The sequence below is a fragment of the Saccopteryx bilineata genome, chromosome X (assembly GCF_036850765.1).
Source record: "Saccopteryx bilineata isolate mSacBil1 chromosome X, mSacBil1_pri_phased_curated, whole genome shotgun sequence".
In the NCBI taxonomy this organism is placed as follows: Eukaryota; Metazoa; Chordata; class Mammalia; order Chiroptera; family Emballonuridae; genus Saccopteryx; species Saccopteryx bilineata.
In genome coordinates, this window is record NC_089502.1 from 116,953,694 (window position 1) to 116,979,530 (window position 25,837).

At 36.6% G+C, this 25,837-nt stretch overlaps 1 protein-coding gene and 1 pseudogene across 1 annotated transcript in view; both read left to right on the forward strand.

Moving 5' to 3' along the window:
- Window positions 1–19,917, forward strand: part of TMEM47 (transmembrane protein 47) — a 31,545-nt gene extending 11,628 nt beyond the window's left edge. Inside the window, exons 2-3 of the mRNA XM_066249254.1 lie at window positions 5,890–6,030; window positions 16,542–19,917. Coding sequence (XP_066105351.1) covers window positions 5,890–6,030; window positions 16,542–16,720 — 320 coding nt within the window. The 3' untranslated portion in view covers window positions 16,721–19,917. The remainder of the gene's footprint in view (window positions 1–5,889; window positions 6,031–16,541) is intronic.
- Window positions 19,918–22,209: 2,292 nt separating this feature from the next.
- Window positions 22,210–25,837, forward strand: part of LOC136317812 (small ribosomal subunit protein uS2-like) — a 135,350-nt pseudogene continuing 131,722 nt past the window's right edge.

A 25,837-nucleotide genomic window follows, 5' to 3' on the forward strand; every position in this document is an offset into this window, starting at 1 on the left:
GGCACGCCCAGCATGGGGCAACGCTCTGCCCACCAGGGGCGATGCTCTGCCCATCCTGGGCGTCGCCATGTTGCGACCAGAGCCACTCTAGCGCCTGAGGCAGAGGCCACAGAGCCATCCCCAGCTCCTGGGCCTTCTTTGCTCCAATGGAGCCCTGGCTGCGGGAGGGGAAGGGAGAGACAGAGAGGAAAGCGCGGCGCAGGGGTGGAGAAGCAAATGAGAGCCTCTCCTGTGTGCCCTGGCCGGGAATTGAACCCGGGTCCTCCGCACGCTAGGCCGACGCTCTACCGCTGAGCCAACCGGCCAGGGCCTATCTAAATTCTTATAGGCACTTAGGAGGAAACAAAGTTTCTTCCTGAGTATTTTGTTTCTTAAAAATAACCAGTTTAACCAATGTCACACCAATAAATTCAATTAAAAAATTAACCAGCTTAAAATAATATCCCCAAAATGGTGTATTTTGGGATGGCAGGCTCTCCTCCCCCTCATTATATAACATAAGCCTTGCCCAATTTTTGTTCTGCAACTATAAGGCAGAGGATAGCATTATATATGTGTGTGTGTGTCCATTCATGTTATTTATTCGTTTTCTGTTAGGGGAAGCCCTAGAGTGGAGAAGTATGCACGTATCTTTAGCCTTGGCTTCCATAGGTGCAGTTCCTGTGCCTCCAGTGCATCCTGTGTCGATTTTGCCAAAATACTCTTAAGTGGAACCTGACGTATACTGTGACAGCCTTTTTCCGGTTTGCTTTCCGGATCCAAAACATTCCTCCTAGCCCATTTGAGCCCTCACCGGTTTATGGGCCAAGGGTATCCATTACTTCCTCAAAAACTAATTATCACTTGTTCTCTCATGTCTTAGAAACCAAACTCAGATTTCAAATCAGCGGGCCTGACATTGAACAATGACTGGCTTTAATTGTGCAGAGCAATGCAATTTGTAAAACAGCACCATGGCCATTGACGCTCTGTGGAGCTGGTTTCTCTTCACTGCTCCACTTAGCTATCAGTATATCATTTGTAGAAATGTGTAAAACTAATGCAGAGTAATAAATCTCCAAGGACTTTTTACACTTCATCTGACTAAATACTGTGAGGGCTATAAAATTACAGAGCTAAGATTGATCTAGAAATCTACCAATTATGAAAACTTAAAATAGATGATTTTTTTGAAGAAATGAGGCTGAAAATTAAGAATTTTATGACATTTTAATTTGTTTTGCAAACACTGAATATGGGATAGCAAGTGTTTCTGGCATGTAAACCTTCTAATGGAAAAACCATTAGTGTAGAGACAAGTTTTCTGGTCTTTATTATATTGCTGTCAATTTCCCATCTATCTTTCTAATTTTATTCAGTAAGAAAGACAGAAATGGTATCAGGCTGATCTACATGGTCCCTGACTTTTGCCAATCTATAAGGCAGGCCCTAATGTTTGGACAGTGGATTCTAGCTGTTTACTGAAAGAGATACAGCGCCATATGCATTTTCTCAGCTCCAAAATGCCTAGTACTGAGCCTTGAAGACTGTCCTGGGCTTCTTTTGACTGTGGTAGCCATATCGAACCCCTCTTTCAGCTTCCTGATTGATGCTCAGCTGGTCAGCGAGTTAAAGCTTTTGTCCTGGGCATCCTGCCTGAATGAATCATTCCAAATGAATATAATGACAACAATCCCAAAACCTGGCACCATCCTATAGAGACAAAGCCTCAATACTTCAGTCTGAGCCCCAGCCTTTGGCCAGGACAGTGGCAGATAGGGCCCAATTCTAGTCTTTCTTGGAAAATAAAATAGCTTTTTCTGTTTGAGCAGGCATATCTATGGTTGTGAACCGAAGGGAAGGGTAGCAATATCACAACAGTGGTGCTGCTGGTTGACATGCTTTTTTTACTTTATGTCTAGAGTTACTTTCTCATTAGTCATGACCCTCAGTACTAAAAATAAATATAGGGCATTTAGAAGAAAATCAGAACTGGTTGTATTCATTTACATTTTAGAGCTATTTCATGTGCTGTAAGAGGTTCCCTTCGTAATTAGGTTCTGGCCCCTTTTAATAACTCTTATTCTCCTGGTGGCTTCTATTGGAATAAAGTATTACTATTTTAAGGAAGTTCAATATTTTGTGACATTTAGGATTTTTTGCAGTTTTCTATTCCTAAATTGGATGACCATCACTTTGTATGCCTTTATTACTCATTTATCAAATCAACTTCATTTTGAATTTACTATTTTCTGAGAGGCTTTACATTGAAAAAAGTTTCAACATTTAAAGTGGTACCTAAAGTCTAGACCAGTGGTTCTCAAAGTGTGCGCCAGGGCACACTGGTGCATCCTAAAAGATTTTCAGGTGCGCCCTATGGTATTCTAGAGAAATATGTGCCTGTTGGGGACCAAAAGACAAATGGTTTTTGGAGTTTAGATTTTTGAGGGACAGAGGTGTGGGGAATTGGCTGTAAACTGATAATCTGCCCAACCCCCCACCTCACTTGCCTGCTTAGGTTGCAAAAGGCTGTTAAACTGTGGTGCTGGATTGTTTACCCTAACTCCATGTTCCCCAGAAAGAACGGAGGCAAGTTTATTCTATCCTTTGTTTGGTATAAAGTTAAGATGATATGTATGGTGGGGGTTTTGGATTGATGATTTAACCTAAGGAATTGTCTCCTGAAGCCTTTTGGATTTCTATAAAAGAAGAATATTTGGCAATATCTAAAAAAGCTTTGAACATTTTACTATAATGTGAATTAGGATTTTCTACACTCAACACAATTAAGAGTAAAAAGAGAGGAATTCTTCAATGTATTGATGAGCAAATGAGAGTTTGCCTTTCAAATATATGCCCAAACATTGAAGAAATCTCTACGACACATCAGGCTCTTGTTTCTGAAAAACACAAGAATGAAAAAAAACACATTCGCACCAGGACCTGCCGAATTTACTAAATCTTACTAAGAATGTATCTATATATATACAAAAAGATAACTTTTTTTGTCGTTTTTTTATTTTTTAACCCCTTTTTTACGAATTCTCAAAAGTATAACTCAAAAAAATGTAACAAAAATGTTTTTTAATGTCAGAATAAATTTAATTTTGATGTATTTATTTCGTTTAATTACCATAAAAGCACGCTTGGACTTTATTTTTTTTCCTTTAATATTTGACTTAATTATTATAACATATTTCTCAGAAATTTGTATATATTATGCCTACAATTATTTGTAGGGTTTTAAATGCATCCTGACTTAAAAAAGTTTGAGAACCACTGGTCTACATCAACGGTCAGCAAACTACACCTGAAAGGTCCAAAACCAGTCTACCACCTGTTTTTGTATATAAAGTTTTATTGGGACACTGCCATGCTCATTCATTTATGTATTGTATATGGTTGTATTCATAATCCGTGCTATGGCATAGCTGCAACAGACAGAGAGCATAAGCCACAAAGTCAAAAATATTTATTTGGTCCTTTATAAGGAAAGTTTGCCAGTTTTTGTTCTTAGTCTATCTTTACAAAAAATGCAAATAAATATATGTATTTTAGCTACTCTTTGAGGATATTTAGAGAAAGAAATCAAAATTAATTTTTGCTTTATTTTGGGTTGAAAGTGGAAGTAGACACATTTATAGCATTATATGCATATTATGCTATGTGAAAGAGCTTACCAGAAAAAAAACCATTCTATTGTACTTTTAAGATAGTTTTTGAATTAGTAAATATTTAGTTGTATCCTGATTTAAATATATTAGATACCTTAAAATTCTTGCTTCTTTAAAATAATTTATAGGAAGTTGCTGGAAGGAATAATCATTTTATAAAAATAATAGTACAACTAGTAAGTATTGAGCATGGGGGCTCTCTTAAAGTCTCCAGGAACTGTATGGATGCATGGATGGATGGATGGATGGATTTTATTATTTCTTTTGTACTCCAAACACTTTGTAATGAAAATTTAATATATTATTCAGAAACTTCAACTTACAAGTTTTCAGAAGGATTCCTGTTATGTTAAAGTGCAGTATAACTGTGCTATGTATAAACTTCTTCACAGAAATTTAACGACTTCCAAACGTAAAGGCTATTCTTTTGGTTTATTTAATTCAAAGCTACATGCTGTTATGGAATAAAAAACCATAGTATGGGTATCCTTTTAAACTCTAGTTGAAAGCCACAAACACTTTGGTTTGAAGTTATGTGGCTTTGTTACAAATAGAAGGGATAAAAAAAATGTTCTTCAATTTCTTCTGATTCATCTTTATTTTTTTAAGAAGTATGGATTTGTTCTGTTTTCCCCTTGTTTTTGTTTGTTTGTTTCCTGAATGTAGTGCAATTCTAGTTCAGAGCCAGTTACATATCCAGAATTTATTAGTAGAGAATATACAAGGGGACCCTTGAGGCAGGGATATACAAGTATAAATTACAAAAAGAAAATAAAGGGTATTGTTGACTCCTCCACTCTTCTCCTCCAGCAGCAAAGAGTGTACTTTGGAAGGTTTCTAGAGAAATAATTTCAGTGTGCAGCATCCAAATATCATGAGTTCTTGACTTTGGGTAGACTACATTGCAATTTAATCTTGGATTAAAGTCTATTTTCATTTCCAGCACGTACATTAAAGTGAGAGCTAGAAGAGTCAGCCGGGGACTTCCAAACAGCCCCCGCTGAAGAATGTTCTCCCCATAATCATTTTCTGTGATGCTTCCTAATAAGCTGGATAGTGGTTTCATATAGTCACTTTGCTTGTTCTTAGAGAACATTTTGCTCTTCTTATAGAATGGAAAATGGGCCAGTTTCCTGTCATACTGCTTCTACATCTTTATTTTATAAGAAATGACAAACACATTTCAATGAGGTTTATATTTCACTCAGGCAAAGGAAACTGTTTTAAAGTATCCGTGTATACAGGCTGCACATACTAAGTGGTCAGTATATGTGTACTTTCTCCGTGTGTGAATGAAAGAAAGGGGCTGATCAGCCGTTTAGAGTTCATTTTGGCTCCCTGGGAATACTAAATTTCACAAACCATCCCTGTGGTGGTAAATACGATAGTAAGGTTAGAACGAAATGAAAGAGGGGTGGAAAAACAAAAACAACAAGTCCTTCTGATGCTAATTTGCTGGGAGATTGTTTTAGTGAAGGGGGAAGAGGGAAGAAAGGCAAATAAGATCTTGGTGGGTTTTTTGTTTTTGCTTTTGTTTTGTTCTGGGGAGAGGGTGGCGCAGGGAAGAAAGGTTTCCAAAAAAAGGGACAATTAAAAATATATATACTGCTGCCACAAACAACAACATGGATAAATTTTTAGATGCATAATAACCAGACACGATGGGGTTCAAACAATTTATATACAGTTTTAAGAACAGAAAGAATGACTGTGTGATAGCTATCCATCAGTAGCCTGTGTTCTGTGAGGAGGTGATGATTGGGGAGAGGCACAAGGGAACCTTCTGGGTGATGGGAATATTCTGTATCCTAATCTGAATGGTAGTTACTTGGCTGTATACTGTACTGTATATTAAAATTCATTAGGTTCTCTATTTTCTGTACTTAAGATTTGTGAACTTTATATAGCTCAATAGAAAATTAAATAATAACAATAAAAATAGGTCGTGGCAAGGGCACCAATTTTAGCATGAATGCTTAAAATAGTGTCCTTGGAAGAAAAGCGTGGCGCATCCCCGGTCGAAAAACTGCTAGGTTTAACCTAAGAAACTTTTCTGAATAAAGACATTTATAGTAATTTTTGTTGAAAAACATTTCAAATCCCAAAAGATGCTTAGTATGCAATAAATTCACAGCCATTCAGTCTCAGCAAGGTGAAGGCTGCTGAGCATAGTTCTCTTGATTCCTTGAGGACTTACTTCCCGTTTAAAAGCAATGTCTTTCTCTTTTCTTTCTAGATTGGCAGATTGCTACTCTGGCTTTGCTGTTGGGCGGCGCTGCCATCATTCTCATTGCGTTCCTGGTGGGTTTGATTTCCATCTGCGTGGGATCTCGAAGGCGCTTCTACAGACCTGTTGCTGTCATGCTTTTTGCCGCAGGTAGATACATTCATTACTCTCAAACTGGTATTAAACTTGCACAAACCTTTCTGCTTTACAGCCAGTGTAGTTGCTGTGCTCCATACAAATTGAGAGGCATTTATTGTATTTTAGGGTAAATTGGCTAAAGGTTTATCATATTATCAGTTTTTAGTGCATTAAGCATTTCACAGATTTCTAAACTTCTAAAAAGTAAATAAATAAAAATTTTTGACAGCACTGTTGCCTTAGGAATTACAACAGATGTATTTACCAGTAGTTTTTCCTCTGCATACAGTTTTTCCCCCTTCTTTTACTGCACCTTTGGTGATCCTAAGGCAACATTATTGTTTCTGACATGAAACTGAAAGAAAACTCCAATATGTGTGCCCTTAAAGGTATAAATCTATTTGGACAGAAACATGGTTATACTGAAAAATCCTAATGTGTCACTTGAAGCATTAGACAATTGAATTATATGACGACAATGGCATACTCATTAATTTAACAACCATCATTTGATGAAGCATTCTTTGATTAACATATCAACTAAGGTAAAAAAGAGGTTTTGCTAAAAGTCGGAGCTATTTAAAAGGGGGGCTTATAAGACTAAAAAGGCCAGTACATTATTTTGTGTGCTTCAGTTTTCATTTATAAGAATAGCCTTGAATATATTGTTCTTTTTGACTCAAACTGAAATATTCTTGCAGTGTCTTCAATTTACCCTGTCACTCATATCTGATTTGAAGACTGCAAAATAAGCCCGTGTGACTGTCAATAATAAAGACACTGACAGAACCATCTAGACTGTTAAATGGATTTTTTTAAAGCTGTTTAAAGAGGGGAATAGATGAAATTTCTCGGGATTTGAAGGGTAATTTGAGCCAAAAATATAAAATCAGAAGTGTTGTGCTGCCCCCTGCTGTTCGTGTTCATCTTGTACTAATGAAAATTGATCAGAATGTCGGTGTCATAAAAATGAAGGTCCGAAGGGCTGAAGGAATTTGGAAGTACATCCAATTCAAACCTTTTCAGTGACGTGCTGGAGATCACATATTTGTTATACTGGTGGATCTAGTGGTTCATCACTATTGATTCTCTCTTTTATTCAGTTGTTTATTGGGTGCCTGTTCTGGAATTCTAATAAAGTAAAAATCAACATTACCAAAAAAAAATACATATTTTGAAATCTTAGGTGGTGACTGACCATAGTCTCAACATTTTGTTGATTTTGTGTAATAAAAGGTTTCTATTGTGAATGATATAGTACACTATGAAGATTCTCCTAAAGATTCCATCATCACCATTCTCTAGTTTATTTCTTGATTCATGGATTTACTGTGGCTCTTTCTCTATTTTTTTTAAATGAAACAACTTAGATATTTTAATTGTACTATAAATTTTTCTTTGCAGCTAGGATTTATTAACAAAGTGATTAATCAGTTGTAATAGAATTTCTTGATAAATTGTTCTGAAATGATATACAGTTCTTTAAAACTGGAGTTATATGTAGAATAATTTTTAGAATATTCAGATATTTCTGATTTTAGGATGGTGTAGAGATATTATACACAGTCTTTTATAAATATCTAATATTATCATGCTGCTTCATTACTATTATATTTAAGCCTTGAGCTTACCACGTAATGGCATATGCAAAATACATTAAGAAATTGTTGCCCTGGCTGGGTAGCTCAGTTAGAATGTCATCCCAATATGCCAAGGTTGTAAGTTCAATCTCCAGTCAGGCATGGCACATACAACAATCCTCCAATAAATGCATAAGTAAGTGGAAGAATAAATTGATGTTTCTCTCTCCCCCCAGATCAATTTTAAAAATTATCTTGAACCTTGTTGCTTATAGCATCTATTATGAACATGCATAGAAAAGTAATTTTGGACATTTTCCTTTTTTTTCTAAAAATGTTCTGCATGTTTTTCCAAATATAGCAAAGTTTATGAAAATGGGAAAATAAGCACTGGTTGCAACAGAAAACATAGAGTAAAAGAAAATAAGTTAAAAGTAATAGATTTGGTCAAAATAAAGATTTTGATTGAGCTCTACCTACCACAAACATTAGTAAATTATCAGATAATGAAAGGAATCCCTACCGCAATATTCACATCGTGTTATTCTCCCCACTGAGACCTAAAGTGAGCATTAAACTGCTACATTTCAAAAATGTACATGTGCTGAGATTTCATTTAATTCATTCTCTTTTGACACCATGTGTATGGAAGCTTTTTTTTCCCTTTAATAACCATTAATTAGTTTAGTGTTCACTTTGCATACAAGCAAAGTAAAACCTGCTGGTTATTTGAAAGACGTCACAAAAAGGTTTTTCTCTTCCATCTGCAAAAGCCATTAAGGAGTTGCCGGTAACTGATTTCTAAGAAAGATATTCAGTACACGTAATAATCCATTATTGATTTGGGCCTAAGATAAACAAAGTTGGGAAGTCTGCCTACTTAAAATGATGCTAGCTAAAATCATGGTGGTTTATTTTGCTTACCTCTTGGTAAACATACACCTTGTCTCACTTGTAACTCAGTGTAGTGGTTCTTTGTAAATACATATTTGAGGCCATTTTCTCTTTTTTATTCATTTCGGTCTGCTTGAAAATGGTCTGCGTTTCTCCCCTTTGCTCAAAATGTTTTCTGCTCAAAATAATATCAAGTCTTATCATGGTGTTTACACACCTAGAGAATGACACCTTTCCCAACAAAAAAAAAAATTTATCTTTTCTCTGCTGAGACATGCAGCACATAAAATCAAAGCATAATAGCACCACCACTTGGACGCATCTCTGCAGAGGACTGTATATTTACTTCATTAATTCAGTATCATTTGCTGTGCTGGTACTCTGAGGCATTCAATACATGGTTGAATAAATGATGGAAAGATGACTAAGGTCTGTGGCTTATAATCCAATAGGGAGAAAAGGCATGTAAATAGCTAGCTAACTATAATCCTATTTTTTAAAACCATATCTCTCTTTGCAATTTATGAAGCAGCATATTTCATGGGACCACAAAGCTAAGACCAACATAGCTCAAAAAGCAGTAGTTATAAAACTTATTTTTTCAGTTATTTATATTTTCATTCATTTAACAAATATATGCTGGGCATATATTTATTCAGTTTTTCTTTTGTAGTCTTGTCTTTATATTCCCTGGTCTTTCTTCCCCACTGACATCACCATAGTCATCACTGCACATAGGTTTCTATTCATTGACTGACCTCATATGGGCCTATTCTTCTCCAGTCTCTTCCCTGTGTATTCTGTCTTACACACGAACACATATAGTATGTAACTATATGTGGTCTTAGATGAGAAACTCTAAGGGTATTTTTTTTTTTTGTATTTTTCTGAAGCTGGAAATGGGGAGAGACAGACAGACTCCCGCATGCGCCCGACCAGGATCCACCCGGCACGCCCACCAGGGGCGACGCTCTGCCCACCAGGGGGCGATGCTCTGCCCCCATCGCTCTGCCGTGACCAGAGCCACTCTAGCGACTGGGGCAGAGACCGAGGAGCCATCCCCAGCGCCTGGGCCATCTTTGCTCCAATGGAGCCTTGGCTGCGGGAGGGGAAGAGAGAGACAGAGAGGAAGGAGAGGGGGAGTGGAGAAGCAAATGGGCGCTTCTCCTGTGTGCCCTGGCCGGGAATCGAACCCGGGTCCCCCCCACGCCAGGCCGACGCTCTACCGCTGAGCCAACCAGCCAGGGTATCTAAGGATATTTCTTAAAGCTGATGATTAAGTCTTATAAAGCTAGCCAAACAGATTTTAAAGGGTTTTTTTTTTTTATCTTTTGTTTTTCTTTGAGATCCATAATTTAGGGTGGGCTTTGTTACCTGCTTGAATAGTTGCTAGGAGAGCTAAGAGCTAGCTAGTTATCACTACAGTCCATCTAAAACATTGTCCCATGTTCCACATCTCTCTCAGTCACTGGTCCTGGCAGTCTAGACTTCAGAATTAGCCGTTATCTATAATGCTGATAACAATAATTAACTCAGCACCTACCAAATGTCACACTGCTGGACACTTAGCATACTCTATCTCTGATATTATAGTCTTAAGATTAGGCATTTCTTTTTCCTATATTATCAGTGAAGAAATAGGTTCAGAAAGGTTAAGTCATTTGCCAGGGTTTCAATTCAGAGCACTTATCTGACTTAAAAACCCAAGTGAGGATTCATGAGTCACCTTTACTTGGGTACACATACATTTAGATAAAGAAATAAGAGCTGAATTGGCCTTGAACTTTGAGTTCAGCTGCCAGCTGTGTGTGCTACCGTTGGAGCTCTTGTAACTCCAGTGAGTCTGTCTCTTGGGAGCAACACCTGAAGGAGGTCAGCGACTTGAGCTGTCACAAAGACCACAGACTGATCAGTGCAGCATGATTGAACCGTTCGGAGCACATCGTGAAAGCTGTGCACATTTGCAGTAGAGTTGACAACAGCATATTTCTTATTGTGTGACTGACAATGGTAGATCATAAGTGATAAGATTCTGATAACTGGCATCTAATTCTCACTTAAGACTTGCTAAAATTACAGAGATTTCCTCTCTCTGGGCCTTTTATTGTCTGGCTTTGCAGATCTCTTTTATACCCCACTGGGATTTAGGATTATTTTTTTTCCCCCGAGGCCTTTAATACAAGTTGCAAAAAAAAAAAAAAAAAAAAAAAATCCCAGTCTTTCATAATTCTGATTTTAAATAATAGACTTTCCACTAATTGTATTATGAGGGATGTTTCTTTTCTTAGATCTGCAAAAAGCTGCCTGTAAATGACTTGATGTGAAATGATGATTTTCTTTCAGGGTCTTGCAACTGTTTTATATCTCTCAGCTGTCTCTTTTTAGAGGCTTGCGTTTTGTAGCCCTTCTCACTATCCTGTAACATAGAGAGATGACTGGAGGTATTATGAGTCTAGATTTTGACAGAAAAATTAGTGCTCAGCTTAATTTTAAAACTAAAAAGGAGTTCTTTTATTCACAAATCTTTTGCAATAGCAAACTACCCTTTGGCCAGAACAATCGACAGTATCACTGCCAATAATTAATTTCATATAAATGACGACTTTTAGAAGTTATAGATGAAGTTTTAAATAGAAAAGACATTGATAACGTCATGTTACTCCATCATGGGGAAATGTTTTTATTCTCCAAAATACTGTTTTCTTTATGTACATGCAGTATTTAGGGATGGGCTACTAACTCAGAACCATCCCGTCTTTCGATTATTTTCTAAATCTGTAGCTTCTTTCCCTACACATCCATTACTGTCTTTGTTGAGTGCATTAATGTTCATGAAGTGGATAATCTCAGTCCCCAAATTTGAACTTTCCCTACTTTGTTTTGTTTTTCTATGGTACCATCTGACTTAAAATGACTATGTGACTCCTCCCTTTTCCTCTCTTAGAATCCAGTTACTCCGTTTTTGTCTTTTGTAGTCTTTTCTTGGCATTCTCTGATTTTTCTTTCCTGCTGACATCACCTTAGTCATTACTGTGCACAGGTATCCATTCATTGACTAACCTCATATGGGCCTGTCCTTCCCTAGTCTCTTCCCTGTGTAGCCTGTCTTGCACACAAACAGGTAAAGTGTAATTCTGAAATAAATATCTGGTCTTGTCACTTGTCCCTTTTGTTTCCCCAGAGGCAGAAACTGGAATATATTAAGTATTTCATTGTTGAAAGCATTGAAAAATATCCCCTTTAAGAAAAGTAGTAGCCCTAGCTGGTTGGCTCAGTTGTGGACCGCTAGCCCGGCATGTGGATGTCCTGGGTTCCATTCCTGGTCAGAGCACACAGGAGAAGCAACCATCTGCTTCTCTATCCCTTCCACTTCTCTTTCTTTCTCTCTCTCTCTCTCTCTTTCTCTCTCTCTCTCTCTCATCTATCTCTCTCTCTATCTCTATCTCCTTTCCACTCCTACAACTATGGCTCAATTGGTTCAAACATGTTGGCCCAGGGCACTGAGGATTGCTCATGGAGCCTCCACCTCAGGTGCTAAAAATAGCCCAGTTGCCAAGCAATGGCACTAGATAGGTAGAGCATCACCTGTAGGGAGTCTGCTGGGTGGATTCTGGTTGGGGCACTTGTTGGGAGTATGTCTCTCTCTCTCTCTTCACTTAAAAAAAGAAATAAAGAAAAGCAGGAATAGCACAAAAATTAGTACCTCTAAGTTCTTCTCTTCCTTTTATCTACACAATATCATGGTCAGTAGTTTTGTTGCCTCTTTTTTAAAAAGTGGAGAGAGGATTAAAATGAACCTCAAATTCCCTTCAACTTCGAAAATGCTTCAAAACTTTACCTTTGTTGCCTCTGGGGTAGCACATAGACATTATCAGAGCCAGTGCCTATTATGTTGCATTGACTGGTGATAAAGTAAAATATGGTGGTATTTTCTGGAATTCTAAACCCTTTGGGTTCATTTGTTTGTTTCCTTTGCAACATTATGAAAAACAAGGAGGCATTTTCACTTGCATATATGCGTTTTATTAAATGGAGAAAAATATTTGCAAGTGCAAGGTTATATATTTTCTCAATTTTGCTATTACATGCATTTCTCTCAGTGATTCCAAAGAAAGAGTAAAGTAATTCACAGGCATAAAGCATCTTAGGGTAATTTTTATCTGGCTACAACACAATCAAGTTTTATCTCTAAGAAAACTGCTCAGGAGAGTATGCCAGTGGAGCCTAATGGAGTTATATTTCCACTTTTCCACTAGAGGGAAATTCAGTTATTGTATTATACCATGGAGGCCAAATAGTTGCTAAGTAAAACAACCGAAATGAATATTAAAAGCAGTCTAGCTAAAACCTCACACCAGGGACAGACTGGTTCACCAAAGAAGTAGTCTAATTCTTTTAGAATATATTTCAGATCAATTATTACTTCTCTGCCGAAACTCCTCTAGTAGCTGCCCATCACACGTAGAATAAAGTCTAGACCTCTGACCATGCGTGGTTCACAGGTCCATCCCTGCATGGGCCCCGGCTGTCTTTTCCATCACCTCATGCCACTGCCTCTCTTGCTCCCTGTACTGCAACCACAGACAGCATCCTTACTGATGTGCTGATGTCCCACTTCACCCAGCGTGCCTGTGCCAGGAGTTTTGCGCTGCCTGTGCGCTCACCCAAGATGGCTCACTCCCCGCTATATTGACAGCTTTCTTATATTTTTATGTCCCTTAGCAATACTTGGCATATGCTGTATTTGATTACAATGGACTGCCTACACTTGGGGATAGCTCTTTTGTTACCAATGAGTTAAAGTGTAGCACTTTAGAAACATTCAAATATTTATTAAATGAATTTGTTGAATGAGTAAATGGATTACCATTCCTAGTTCACATTCATATTTCAGTCCTATCCTGCCAGGATCAGTCATGATTTGACTAATGACTAGAGTACAGAAACCTTAAGGAGAAATGCCTTTTTTAACTTTGGAATTTTTTCCCCCTGTAGCTCCTAGTTGATAGTGATTGACTTCCTGTTAGTTTTAAGACATTTAAAACATGAAACCACCCTTTCATAAAGGCACAGAGCCAGCTGATTTTTTTTTAATTGATACACATTTAGCTCTTACTGGCTGGAAATAGTGTGGATTATATAATATGCTGTCAGTTGTCCTTAACAACACTGAGATTTTTTTAAACTACAAACAAGTTGTGATTTCTATTGTGGATGCCAAGAGATTCTCCTTTTTTATGGACCTGTTTATTCATTCACTCTCAATAGTAATGTAGTAGTGCTGGCCTTCATGCCAAAAATGTTTAGAATTCTTATATCAGCCCTGGCCGGTTGGCTCAGTGGTAGAGCATCGGCCTGGCATGTGGATGTCTCAGGTTTGATTCCTGGTCAGGGCATACAGGAGAAGCTCCCATCTGCTTTTCCACCATTTCCCCTCTATTTTCTCTCTCTCACTTCTTTCTCTCTCTTACTTCTCTCTCTCTCTCTCTCTCTCTCTCTCTCTCTCTCTCTCTCTCTCTCTCATTCTCTCCTTCCCTGCCTTCTCTCCTGCAGCCATGGCTCAATTGGAGTGAGTTGGCTCTGGGCACTGAGGATGGCTCCATGGCCTCCACCTCAGGCACTAAGAAGAGCTCAGTTGCTGAGCAATGGAGCAATGCCCCAGATGTACAGAACATCCCACCCCCCAGTGGGCTTGCCGGGTAGATCCTGGTCAGGGCACTTGCAGGAGTTTGTCTCTGCCTTTCCTCCTCTCATTGAATAGTAATAATAATAATAATAAAGCTTATATCAGAACCAAAAAGGTCACTTGACCCTTACCTAAAGCTGCATCAAAAGTAATTATTTTGAGGAATCATGCCTTATGCATTTTCTGTATTTTATCAGTTCTGTGCCAGACATAGATGACTGCTGTACAGACTTTCTAGGAACATTCATCATATTGGTAATGATGACCTTTTACAGTTATAAGAACAGATGAGAATAGATTTCTAAGGTATACAATTCCAGTTTAATTAAGTATGCTATCCATCCTGTTGCTCTTTAAAAAAATGTAATAAACTATCTTTTTTATTTCATCAAAGTTTATTCTTATCTCCTACCCCTTAGTGTTTCAGATTTTTGTTGTACTTTTGGAATTTAGAGTATTTTTAAGATGAGTTAGATAATAATCATTTTAACCAAAAATTTACTTTATATATCAGGGCTTGGCAAATGTTTTTTTTACAAAGGGCGAGATAGTAAATATTTATGACTTTGTGGGACACATGGTTTTGTTGCAGCTACTCTGCCATTGTGTACAGATAGTACATAAATGAATGAAGCTAGCTGTGTTGCAATAAAACTTTTTCAAAAACAAACAGCAGACCAGATTTAGTAGTTTGCCAGTCCCTGCCACATAGAACTGTATCCCAGATTTCTCAAGGGGAAGATGGTCTGTTTCATATAGTAGAGAATGAGGCAGATGTATCTGATAAATTCTAGTTAAATTGATTTATAAAATGAAAATGATATAATCGTTGACTCAATAGGAAGTTATGATTTTGAATGGAACACATCCTCACTTGTGTAATCCCATGTCTCATATAAAAATAGCCACAAAATAAATATCACTTTAGATATTTTTAAAGCCCTCCTTCCTGATTAATTGGTTTGTTTTATTTTATTATGTATGACTCATTACACATTTCCCCTTTAGCCCTGGCCGAGAACGAGGATTTAACTAAGAACTAAGAGCTAAATTTTGTGCTCTATTGCAGTAGGCATTATTAGCTTATGTTATTCAGTACCAATATTTCCCTTGCCTTCACAGCTTAATTCTTTTTAGAGAGAGTAAGGATTAAATATATAAATGTCATCTGTTATATGTAATAGAAAGCATATCATTGGGTGTGGATTCTTGACAGATGACTTTTGAACCTCTTTTTAAAGATGAGAGCTAGGGACTAGATGAGAGGAAAATAATGAAAATAGTTTTTAATCATTGTCATATGAGCAAAGACACCAAAATAAGACATGCTGGAATATTGGGCTGAGGTAGATGATATTAAGAAGCAACAACAAAAGCACATGTTGAATCACAAATTGATGGTTTCATTAGTACAGATGAATTCAAAGTCCCCAGTTCCTCAAGGATATAAATAAATAATGAGAGTTTTAGCTGATAGTTAGGATTACTATTCCTAGGGAGGTATTTATAGGTTTTCTATAGTGGAACAGTTTAGCTTAAGTAGCACTAATTGCCATAATAGTGATAATTAATACAGGGTGGGAAAAAGTAGATTTATAGTTGTGAGTGCATGAAACACAGTTTATTCTTGTATTATTATTTTTTTATTTTTTTCCAATGAGAGGAGAGGAGATAGACAGACTCCCGCATGCACCCGGACCAGGATCCACCCAGCAACCCCAGTCTGGGGCGGATGCTCTGCCCATCTTGGGCCATGCTCACAACTGAGCTACTTTTAGCACCCGAGATGAGTCTCTATGGAACCATCCTCAGTGCCCCAGGCCAGCATGCTTGAATCCATTGAGCCATACCTGCAGGAGGGGAAGAGAGAGAGAAGGGAGAAAGGGAAGGATGGAGAAGCAGATGGTTGCTTCTCCTATGTACCCTGACTGGGAATCAAACCTGGGACCATCCACATGTCAGGCTGTTGCTCTACCACTGAGCCAACCAGTCAGAGCCTATTCTTGTATTATTTATTAATTATTGTATTACTTATTTTTACAACTGTAAACCTACTTTTGTTTGTAAAGTGAGAATTACTACTTTGTATGCCCGTATAAATTACTGTATTGCAGACATTTTGTCAAAAATTGTTATAGTGATTTACCAGTTATTAACAGAGTAATTTTTACTGTATTGTGAAAAATAATGTTAAAGAAAAATTGTTAATATTTTTAAGTATATACCGCTAGAATAAGCAATGTTTCAAATGTTTGGGCGTTTATGTTTATTTGGTTAAAAAATAATTCTCATGCCTACATGTATTTATGTTGTTTTATTGCCTGTAAATACACTTGTCTAATTTTGATTTCCTTTTCTTTCAGTTGTTTTGCAGGTTTGCAGCCTGGTCCTTTACCCAATCAAGTTCATTGAAACTGTGAGCTTGAAAATTTACCATGAGTTCAACTGGGGTTATGGCCTGGCATGGGGTGCAACTATATTCTCGTTTGGGGGTGCCATCCTTTATTGCCTGAACCCTAAGAACTACGAAGACTACTACTAGAACCAAGTCTCATCTGGGGGGGAAATATCCAACAAGGATTATGTCTGCATCTTTTCTAACTCACTGTTTTCTAAAACACTTGTGGAGTGTCAGGCAGTTCGCTAAGTTGATTTAATATCTTTTGCCCTTTGGCTGTCAACATCATAACCAGCTTTTACATCCATTTTAGGGACTGCACAAATTAAGAGAGCTGATTATAGACATAGGCAAATGCTGCAAACTTCCAATATGTTCATGTCATTTTTCTTGACAAGGGAAGGGTCTATATGACAGCAGCCATTGTGAGAAACTAGTTGAAATGAGAAATGCCTGAATCTCCTATTGCCTGCAGGGGAGCAGCTGGCATGAGCAACATTTAGAAGTTCCTTTGTACCAACAAAGACTCCACTGTTAGAGTCCTTATCACCTGCTTTTCCTACCCAGTGATTACATTGCCATTGGTTTTTTGCTTGAGTGAGTTCTTGAATAGCAAACTGCCCATCAGCATCTAAGGGGAGTTCTGAATATAAGTGGTTAATGGTACATCTTCCATCTTCAAGAGTCCTCTTTTTAATGGGAGGTTATGCTTTGGCAATCAGCATTTCCCCGGGAAGGGAGTCAAGACTTGGGAGACATGTGTTTTTCATTATGTGGTTAGAAATTGTGCCTCAGCCATATCTAGAATGAGGAAAATTGGGAGTCTCTGCTTTCCCTGGGGCAACTAGGAAGAAATATGCATGAGTTGCTTTTGTCCTAAGTACCCGTTAAAGCATTTACCAAACATCACAGCCAATAATTGTGCATATGTAACAAGCTTAAATATTTTTATAGAAGGTGGACCATTAGTGTAAGTGGTAATAAGTTGTTTCCTAGCCCTACACTTGCATTTGCCTATTACACATAAAGTTAATATTTGCTCTAGTGAAGTGATTTGAACCCCAACCTTGTACACGTTGTTAAGAGGCTTAGATCGGTATGCATACTTATTTACCGTACAAAAGTACATATTCAAGCTTTTGCTCTATGTTCTCTACTGTTTCACTGGAAAGTTTTAATAGAATTGTATAAAAAGAAAAATTAAAATGGTGTTAATCTGAAAATAATGATTTTCCTGTAAGCACTGTAGTTCAAAGGAGAGTAGCAATTAGGATGATCATTTTGTTTAAAATAGAAGGCTCCTTTTTTTTCAAGTATTTTAAATGTCTTTATTAAAAAATAAAAGAATAGTGATAGATTTATATAAATGTTGAAATGTCTCAGTAGAGGAGTGGAATTCATCTGGTTTTCACCTGGTCCTCTGACATTAACTAATGGGCTGATGGATTTGTGCACACAAGTTTTGATGGGTTTACGTTAAGGGAATCATTTGTTAACTGTTCAAATGGAAGGGAATATCAATGTTAGGGAATAAGTTTGCAACTAATCTCACACTGCAAACTTGTTAATCCTGTTTAGTATACAAATTTGGATAGTTTAATTATAAACATATTTTTATATCAAATATACAGTTCTAATATAAAAGTTATAAATAATTATTTTTGTTAACAAATACACTAAAACAGTATGTCCTGGTTTTGGCCCTCCTATAGAAAGAAGCACTGCGCAAAAATCATTGAAAACATACCTATGTTCTCTTGTATTGAAAAATCTGTTAAGAGCAGGACCACATCAATAGTATTTAATAATTTGTTTTACCTCCCAAAGCAGAGTTCTGCTTTCAGCTTTTCTTAAGAACTGTTGCCAAAACAACAGAAAAAGAAAAACCTATTTTATTATTCAAATACTTAAAAAAAAACTTCTTATCTTGTGACTTTTCTATAGAATCACAAAGTAAATATGAAGTACCAGGCTTACTCTTATTTTAGCAATGACAGACAAGAGTGATTAAATGCATCCTAGAGAGAAACATTTATGAAAGTGTATGTTTCTATGTAGAATCATAAGAAACTATGAATGGACATTTTTCAGAATGATGTTAGTACTATAGAATCTTTTAAAATAGTTTTCTTGAGAAATATACATAGTAAAATCTGGGCCAGACGGTTTTGCGGTTAATTGCATATTTTCAGAGCAGCGTGAGAAATACTATATTTGTTGGAAAGGGATTTCAGCTACTAAACACTCTATTGTGAGAGAATCTCTTTATGCCCGAATAATGAAAGAACAGTTCTTCAGTGCTAACATCAATGAGGCACTTTTCTTAGTCCCAGTAGAGGATGCAGTGTGCCGTTAGTCTAATATCACATCTCGAGTCTTATCAAGTTTTCATTTTCTGTCAACATGACAAGCTAGAAAGTGACAGAATATGTTTTTGGCTAAGGAACAAATATTTGCAATTTACTGAAAAAATAAATTTCTTATATAACTTTTCCCCCTCCCCAGTGAAGAGCCCTATGCTATATTGCTACCACCGCTAATGTTTGGAAGTGTTTCATTACTAACAAGCTTAGTACAACCTGAGTTGTTTATCTGAAATACTGTTTTGTCTGTCAGAATAAACGCAAGTGAAATTTTCACCTACGTTAACATTATGTCTTTGCAGCTTAAGGTTTGTTTGATATTTTCTTATAAGCAAAACTATTAACTATAAACCCATTGTTTATCTTAGATGTATACACGCACACGTATAGTAAAAAGTACTCCGCAGGGCTAGTTGTTTGGATTTCTTGCACAACTATTAAGCTTTTTGTAAGTTCAACATGTAAATTTTAAAGACAAATATAGAGAGACCTATGTGTTTGAAATATAAATGGTATATATGGATTAGCATGTACCTGTATATGATTAAACATGCAATGAACTGACTGGTAAGTGACGTCTAATCGTATGGCTAGCAGTGTAATTTATTCAGACTGTATTTTTGTACAGAGCAGCGCACACTAACCTATGCCTCTGTGTCCTCTTTAATGCCTAAAACTGTGCCTAGAAATTTCATCTGTCTTAAAAATAAAATATACTTCATGCTGTTTATGCTATTAGTTCCTCTACTGCTGTTCTATATTTATTATTTTAAAATATATGACATATGTACTACTTAAATATGAATTCATGGTATTCCGGTTCTGTTTTCTAACAGTCCTCTGGGGGAAAACCTGTGTATCACTCCAGTGGTTTTGAGTTTGCAGTTTCAGGATCAGTTCTTTATTTCATGATTTTTGTAGCTGACATGAAGTTATCTATGTGGAAAAAAAATAAACAAATAAAAGTGGTTTCACTGACTTGGTTTGACTCTGTGTCTTCTGTACTGTGTAGACCCTTTTATAGGTTTCTAAATTATATGTCTTCAGTTAATTTTGTCCTTTATATATTATTTTGAGAACAGCTTACTATGACAAACTCATTTGGTATCAAATTTCTTTAAAACTACATCTTATTTCTGATTCTCAAGAGTCTATCCTTTGCAGCTGAGTTATATGAACAGTAACAGAAAGAAAATGACTTTTTAAACTTTCTATTTTAAAGGGAAGGAGATACAGTGTGGGCTATCATTTTTCCTACTCTCTAATTACACAATTAGAAACAGCAGTAGTGGTCCTGGCCAGTGGTTCAGTGGATAGAGTGTTCACCCACCCATGAACATCCTGGGTTCAATTCCTGGTCAAGGCATACAGGAGAAGCAACCATCTGTTTATCCCTCTCCCCTTTCTCTCCCTCTTCACTTCCACAGCCAGTGGCTCAGTTGATTCAAGTGTGGCTCCATTGGAGCACATCAGACACCCCAGGCACTAAAAATAGCTTGATACACAAGCATCGGCCCAAGATGGGGTTGCCAGGTGGATCCTGGTGGTGGTGCATGTGGGAGTCTTCCTCACTATCTACCTTCCTTTCACCTAAAAAGAAGAAAAACAGTAGTGAAAAGTTTTTTGTTTAGTTTTTAGTGTTTACAAGGTATGTTAAAGCAGGCTCTCCTACATTATTTCTATTAATTAGGCTCTCTAAACATGTACCTGTGTACATGTATATATAAAGAAATTCATAAATTTAAAGTAAAAAATTTTTCATCATTTTTTTCTGTATAGAAAATGGTGAGTATACCTGGAAGGAAATGTAACTTGGATAATAAAATTCACTTGTATGATTGTCAGAAAAATTTCTTAAGACTGGATGTGATTGAGCAACTTTCTTGTTGTTAAATCAGTTTAACTATAAAATATGGTTTTTGTCATAAAGATACCTTTCATGTCTCATAAACCCTCAAATTTTGAGAGGTCCACAGTATATTTTCCTGCTAAAAATATTGTGGATCATCTACAAGCCTAGCACATATTAATATCAAACTTTCAAAAGTATATTTAACAGTTATAGATCCTAAATTTTCCATCATTTTGGAAATTTTCCTTTTTGATAGCCTTATTCTAATTTGATGGTGTAGCATCATTTCATGTATTATATTTTCAGCATAAAGTACTTTCATTTTTATGCAAAATTAGGAGCAGAACACCTTTACAAACACGTCCTGCCTGGTAATTATCCATGACCCAGTTTCTCTGAATATGGAGACGTGGAGACATCACTAGGATTTGACAAGGGAAAATCCTTTGCCTTTAGAGATTTCATTGTGTACATGAAACAGGAAAGTCTTTTCAATTTGCTTTGTCGTAATGGTGATGTAGCCTGTTAAGCAGTTTGTTTTGTTAAGTTAGGCCCACAATATGTCAACACAGTGCTCCATTTTGATGGTTTCTAGGTCATTCTAGTTAGAAAATATCTTGATAGTGAAATTATTTTGTATTCTGTAGAATAAGTCTACTGAATGCCTGGATTTCTAATTTACCATTTTCGTGTTATGACCTGTTAATAGCTTTTCAGAAGTGCAACCTTAATGAGCTAAGATTTAAAAAGAGCAAATAAAGATTAGAATTAAGTGCTTAGTACTAACTTCTATTCAAGAATTAGGACATGGTATCATAGCTACTTACTGTCAAAGTTAAAACCAGACTAACAAATTTCCATGTAATAAAATGCCAAGAGTATTTAGTTGGTTCATTGGTTTTTCTGTGTAAGGCAGGTTTGCAGACTGGGAAGTCCTCAAATTTTTAACAACTACTAAATGTTGTCATGAGCAGAGGGTTCATGCATCTATATATGAAAAATTTGTTTTCAAAGAGTCACCAGTTAGGTGACTCACATTTATATTCCAGCAGTAAGTCTAATGGTTCCAAAGTATAACTAAAAGAACAGGAGCTGAACTGTTCAAGTGGGGAGGATAATATGTGGTGTTTCTAAGCCAAGAGTAACAGCACACAAAGAATGGTGTTCTTTGTAAAACTAAAGCTGTGTTGAGTGGTTCACCAGAGAAACTCAGTTTTGGCAAGCAATTACTTCCAAGTTGAATGACTTCATAGGAATAATGATTATAAAAGAAGCTTGGAATGATTACTGGAAAATCATGTCATCAAACCAGCAAAAATCTTGAATACTTCAATTTATGCCTGTGACAAGGATTAATGAAAATATAGTATCTAAACATTTTTTTATATATACACATACATTAATTTTGACCTGTAAGGATGTGTCTGGATGACCCTAAGGCATTTTTTACACTGCTGAAGAGAGATAGGAATGGAGTTAAACTTAAAACATTACATTATGTGACAATGGTAATGAACACTCTCTTTGGTTGCTTTAAGCTTATCATAATGATAAAATAAGAAATGAATGTCAGTCTATTTAATATTTTTCTGGCTCCAAAGCTTTGGCCCCTTTATTCTATTTTGCTACTTTTTCCATGTGTGCACTGACCCCCAAAAGAAATTCACAGATTTACAATCACTGGGTTACAGTTGCCGGTACAAATATTTTTTGAGTGGGAGCTCTGTTGGAGAGAGAAGCAGCATTGATAGGTAAACCGGGAAAGGGCATGCACAGGCTATTTAAATTTTTTAAATGAAATTAGTTCACAAAGAAGAGTTCAAATAAATTGCTTTACACCTGAACAGAATACATTTAAAATTATGAATGAGGACTTATATTATTAAGGGTCAAACGGAAGAGAAACACTGCTTTTCTATGTATTGATTGAAAAGACAGATAATGCTACCACACTAGGCGACCTCTCCCAGGCAAAGTTCTGTCTCAAAGCAGCTTTGGCAAATAAGTCCCCCTTTGTGGCCATATCACTGCTCAGTAGTAATGTGACAACTGACATCAAGAACAAGTTTTCCAATTTTTAACTTGTAGGTGATTCTTCCAAAGCAGGGGTCCCCAAACTTTTTACACAGGGGGCCAGTTAACTGTCCCTCAGACCATTGGAGGACCGGACTATAAAACAAAACAAAACAACTATGAACAAATCCCTATGCACACTGCACATATTTTAAAGTAAAAAAACAAAACGGGAACAAATACAATATTTAAAATAAAGAACAAGTAAATTTAAATCAACCAACTGACCAGTATTTCAATGGGAACTATGCTCCTCTCACTGACCCCAATGAAAGAGGTGCCCCTTCCGGAAGTGCAGCAGGGGTCGGATAAATGGCCTCAGGGGGCCGCATGTGGCCCGCGGGCTGTAGTTTGGGGACCCCTGTTCCTAAGCATTATCTAGCTATTATGATTATGTTAATTATTTGAGTAGTGGTGCGTCTGAAGGAAGCAAAATGAGAAATTGTAATAAAACATTTAAACTTATGAGCATGAAAAGTATGTTTTTCATTCAACTCCAAGCTACAAGTTCTCTTCACTGTTAGAAGATATTAAGTATAAATTTGACATAATACAGAAATTCTTATTTCATATAAAATTTCCAGTTATATTTTCTGAACCTTTGATATTTTTAAATGTTCTTAATGAAGCAGAATATTGGGAAATCTCCATTCCCAGAATATTTCTTTGCAAACCTCAATACTTAGCGCATATCTTTCCAGCCAACTTTCAAGACATGGAATTCTTTGAGTGATTGTCTCATTTTTTTCAGACATGAATAAAATTTTTTTCAAACAGTAACAGAGAGTCAATAAACATAAGTACATATTTAGCCAAACATTTGAGCTTTAGGAAGTTCAAGTATGATCCTAAACACACTAGCCTTCTCCTGCTGCTGGTGATGGCGTAACATCTTTGAATCAGAAATGCTGTAAAAGTTGAGGCAACAGTTAAGACTTTTTGTGCCCATTCAAACCAGAAACGGTTTGGATTTAGTCATATCTGACTATTACACTATTTCAATGGGGGAAACCCATGTAATATGTTGTTTTCCTAAAATTATGCTGGTTTTGATTTCTTAGTACACATATAAACAAGTTCCATGCATTTATATACTTAGAATGGTTTGCATATTATCTACATTGCAACAGCAGCATTTTTAGAATCATTTACAATTGATGGAAATACAATTAAGTCAGAAGGATTGTAGAAAATACAGGAAAAAGAGATTAAGCAGTTGGATCTTTCAAGGCTTACCATTTAGTCATAAATGGCATAAAACTGTGCAGGTATGAGGGTGGAAACCTGACAGATTGATGTAATTGATTAGCTTTGGAGTCTGCTCAACCCGTAGTGATTTTTCTGAGAACAATAGAGAACTTGCAAGACAGCCATATTATTTCACCACATGACCCTGCACCCCTGGTCAGAGGTGATTACAGCATTGATGGTTACTGCCTTAGGCAAGTTCCCTCTGTTTCTCTTGCCCATTAATTTGGAATTGGTCTCGGCATGTAGCTAGTAATGCAATACATAAACTATGGGATTTGGGTGTGTGTGCAGGAATACAAAGAAAAACTGCAGAGAATAAAGGAATGAAATACGTAGATATTCAGAGAAAAGCAGAAAAAAGGGACTGTGTAAGACCCAGAGGGTATGAAAGTGGGTGGTCCCAGATCCTAGTTAGGTCAAGCTGCCTTGTGTTCTATAAAACATTCGTGTGTCCTAATCATTTCCCTTTCTGATTATTATCCAGTTTTAGTTAGAAGCAACAGAACCTTTTGTTAGACAAAGCACCCTTTGTTGAAGGGTTCGATATTCAAGTTGTGTAGAATCTAAAAAAAAAAAAGATTTAAGAAGTACATGAAGATTTCTTGATGTACTTCTTATCTCACCCCAGGGTATCCAACACTCTATTCCAGGGGTAGTCAACCTTTATATACCTACCGCCCACTTTTGTATCTCTGTTAGTAAAATTTTCTAACCGCCCACTGGTTCCACAGTAATAGTGATTTATTAAGTAGGGAAGTAATTTTACTTTATAAAATTTATAAAGCAGAGTTACAGCAAGTTAAAGCATATAATAATAGTTACTTACCAAGTACTTTATGTCAGATTTTCACCAAGTTTGGCAGAATAAGTCTTATAAAACAACTTACTATAGTTAAATCTATCTTTTTATTTATACTTTGGTTGCTCCGCTACCGCCCACCATGAAAGCTGGAACGCCCACTAGTGGGCGGTAGGGACCAGGTTGACTACCACTGATCTATTCCGTTGACAAAAATTGCTCCCAGTTATCTCATTCGCAGCATAATGTAACTAAGTGAAAATATTTGTAAAAATTCTTCCTTCTGTGTGTTTATTTTTTCTATAATCGAAGTCATGCTAAGGGGGAAAGATCAATAAATATCCAATGGAATGAAAGCTGCCTTGAAATCTCTGAAGTCACCCATGGTAACTTATTTAGCCCCTATCTTACATCTAGAATGCATTAGCAAATTACATTAGCCCATAAGAGCTGTTGTGCTGCACAATTCTGTAAAGAACACTATTTGCATATATTCTCTCAGAATGTTAGTCCTGCTGACGTTGCCTATTTCTTTGCACTTATGGCTTCTCTTGAGTTCAGAGTAATACCTCGCACCACAATGCGATCAGCCAAGGTTTCTATTGCCTTCACTCTAGTGCTGCTTCGGGCTCAGGTGAATCAAGCTCAAGTAGAATGACACATGTTGGAGCCAACTCGTTAATTGTAATTGGTAAAAGACCAAAAATATTTAAGTGTTTAAATGACATGCTAGGAAGATTATTTTTAAGTTCTTAGTGCAAAGTATTATACATTCAAATTATGTGTCATCTCCACAGCCTTCATCCAGGGTCTGAGTCTTCCACAGGTTTATTCCTATTAAATTTCAAAATAAAGTTCTATTGATTGATGTGAATTTCAGCTTTGACTATTATATTTCTGTGATTCTGCATGACAGCAGATAG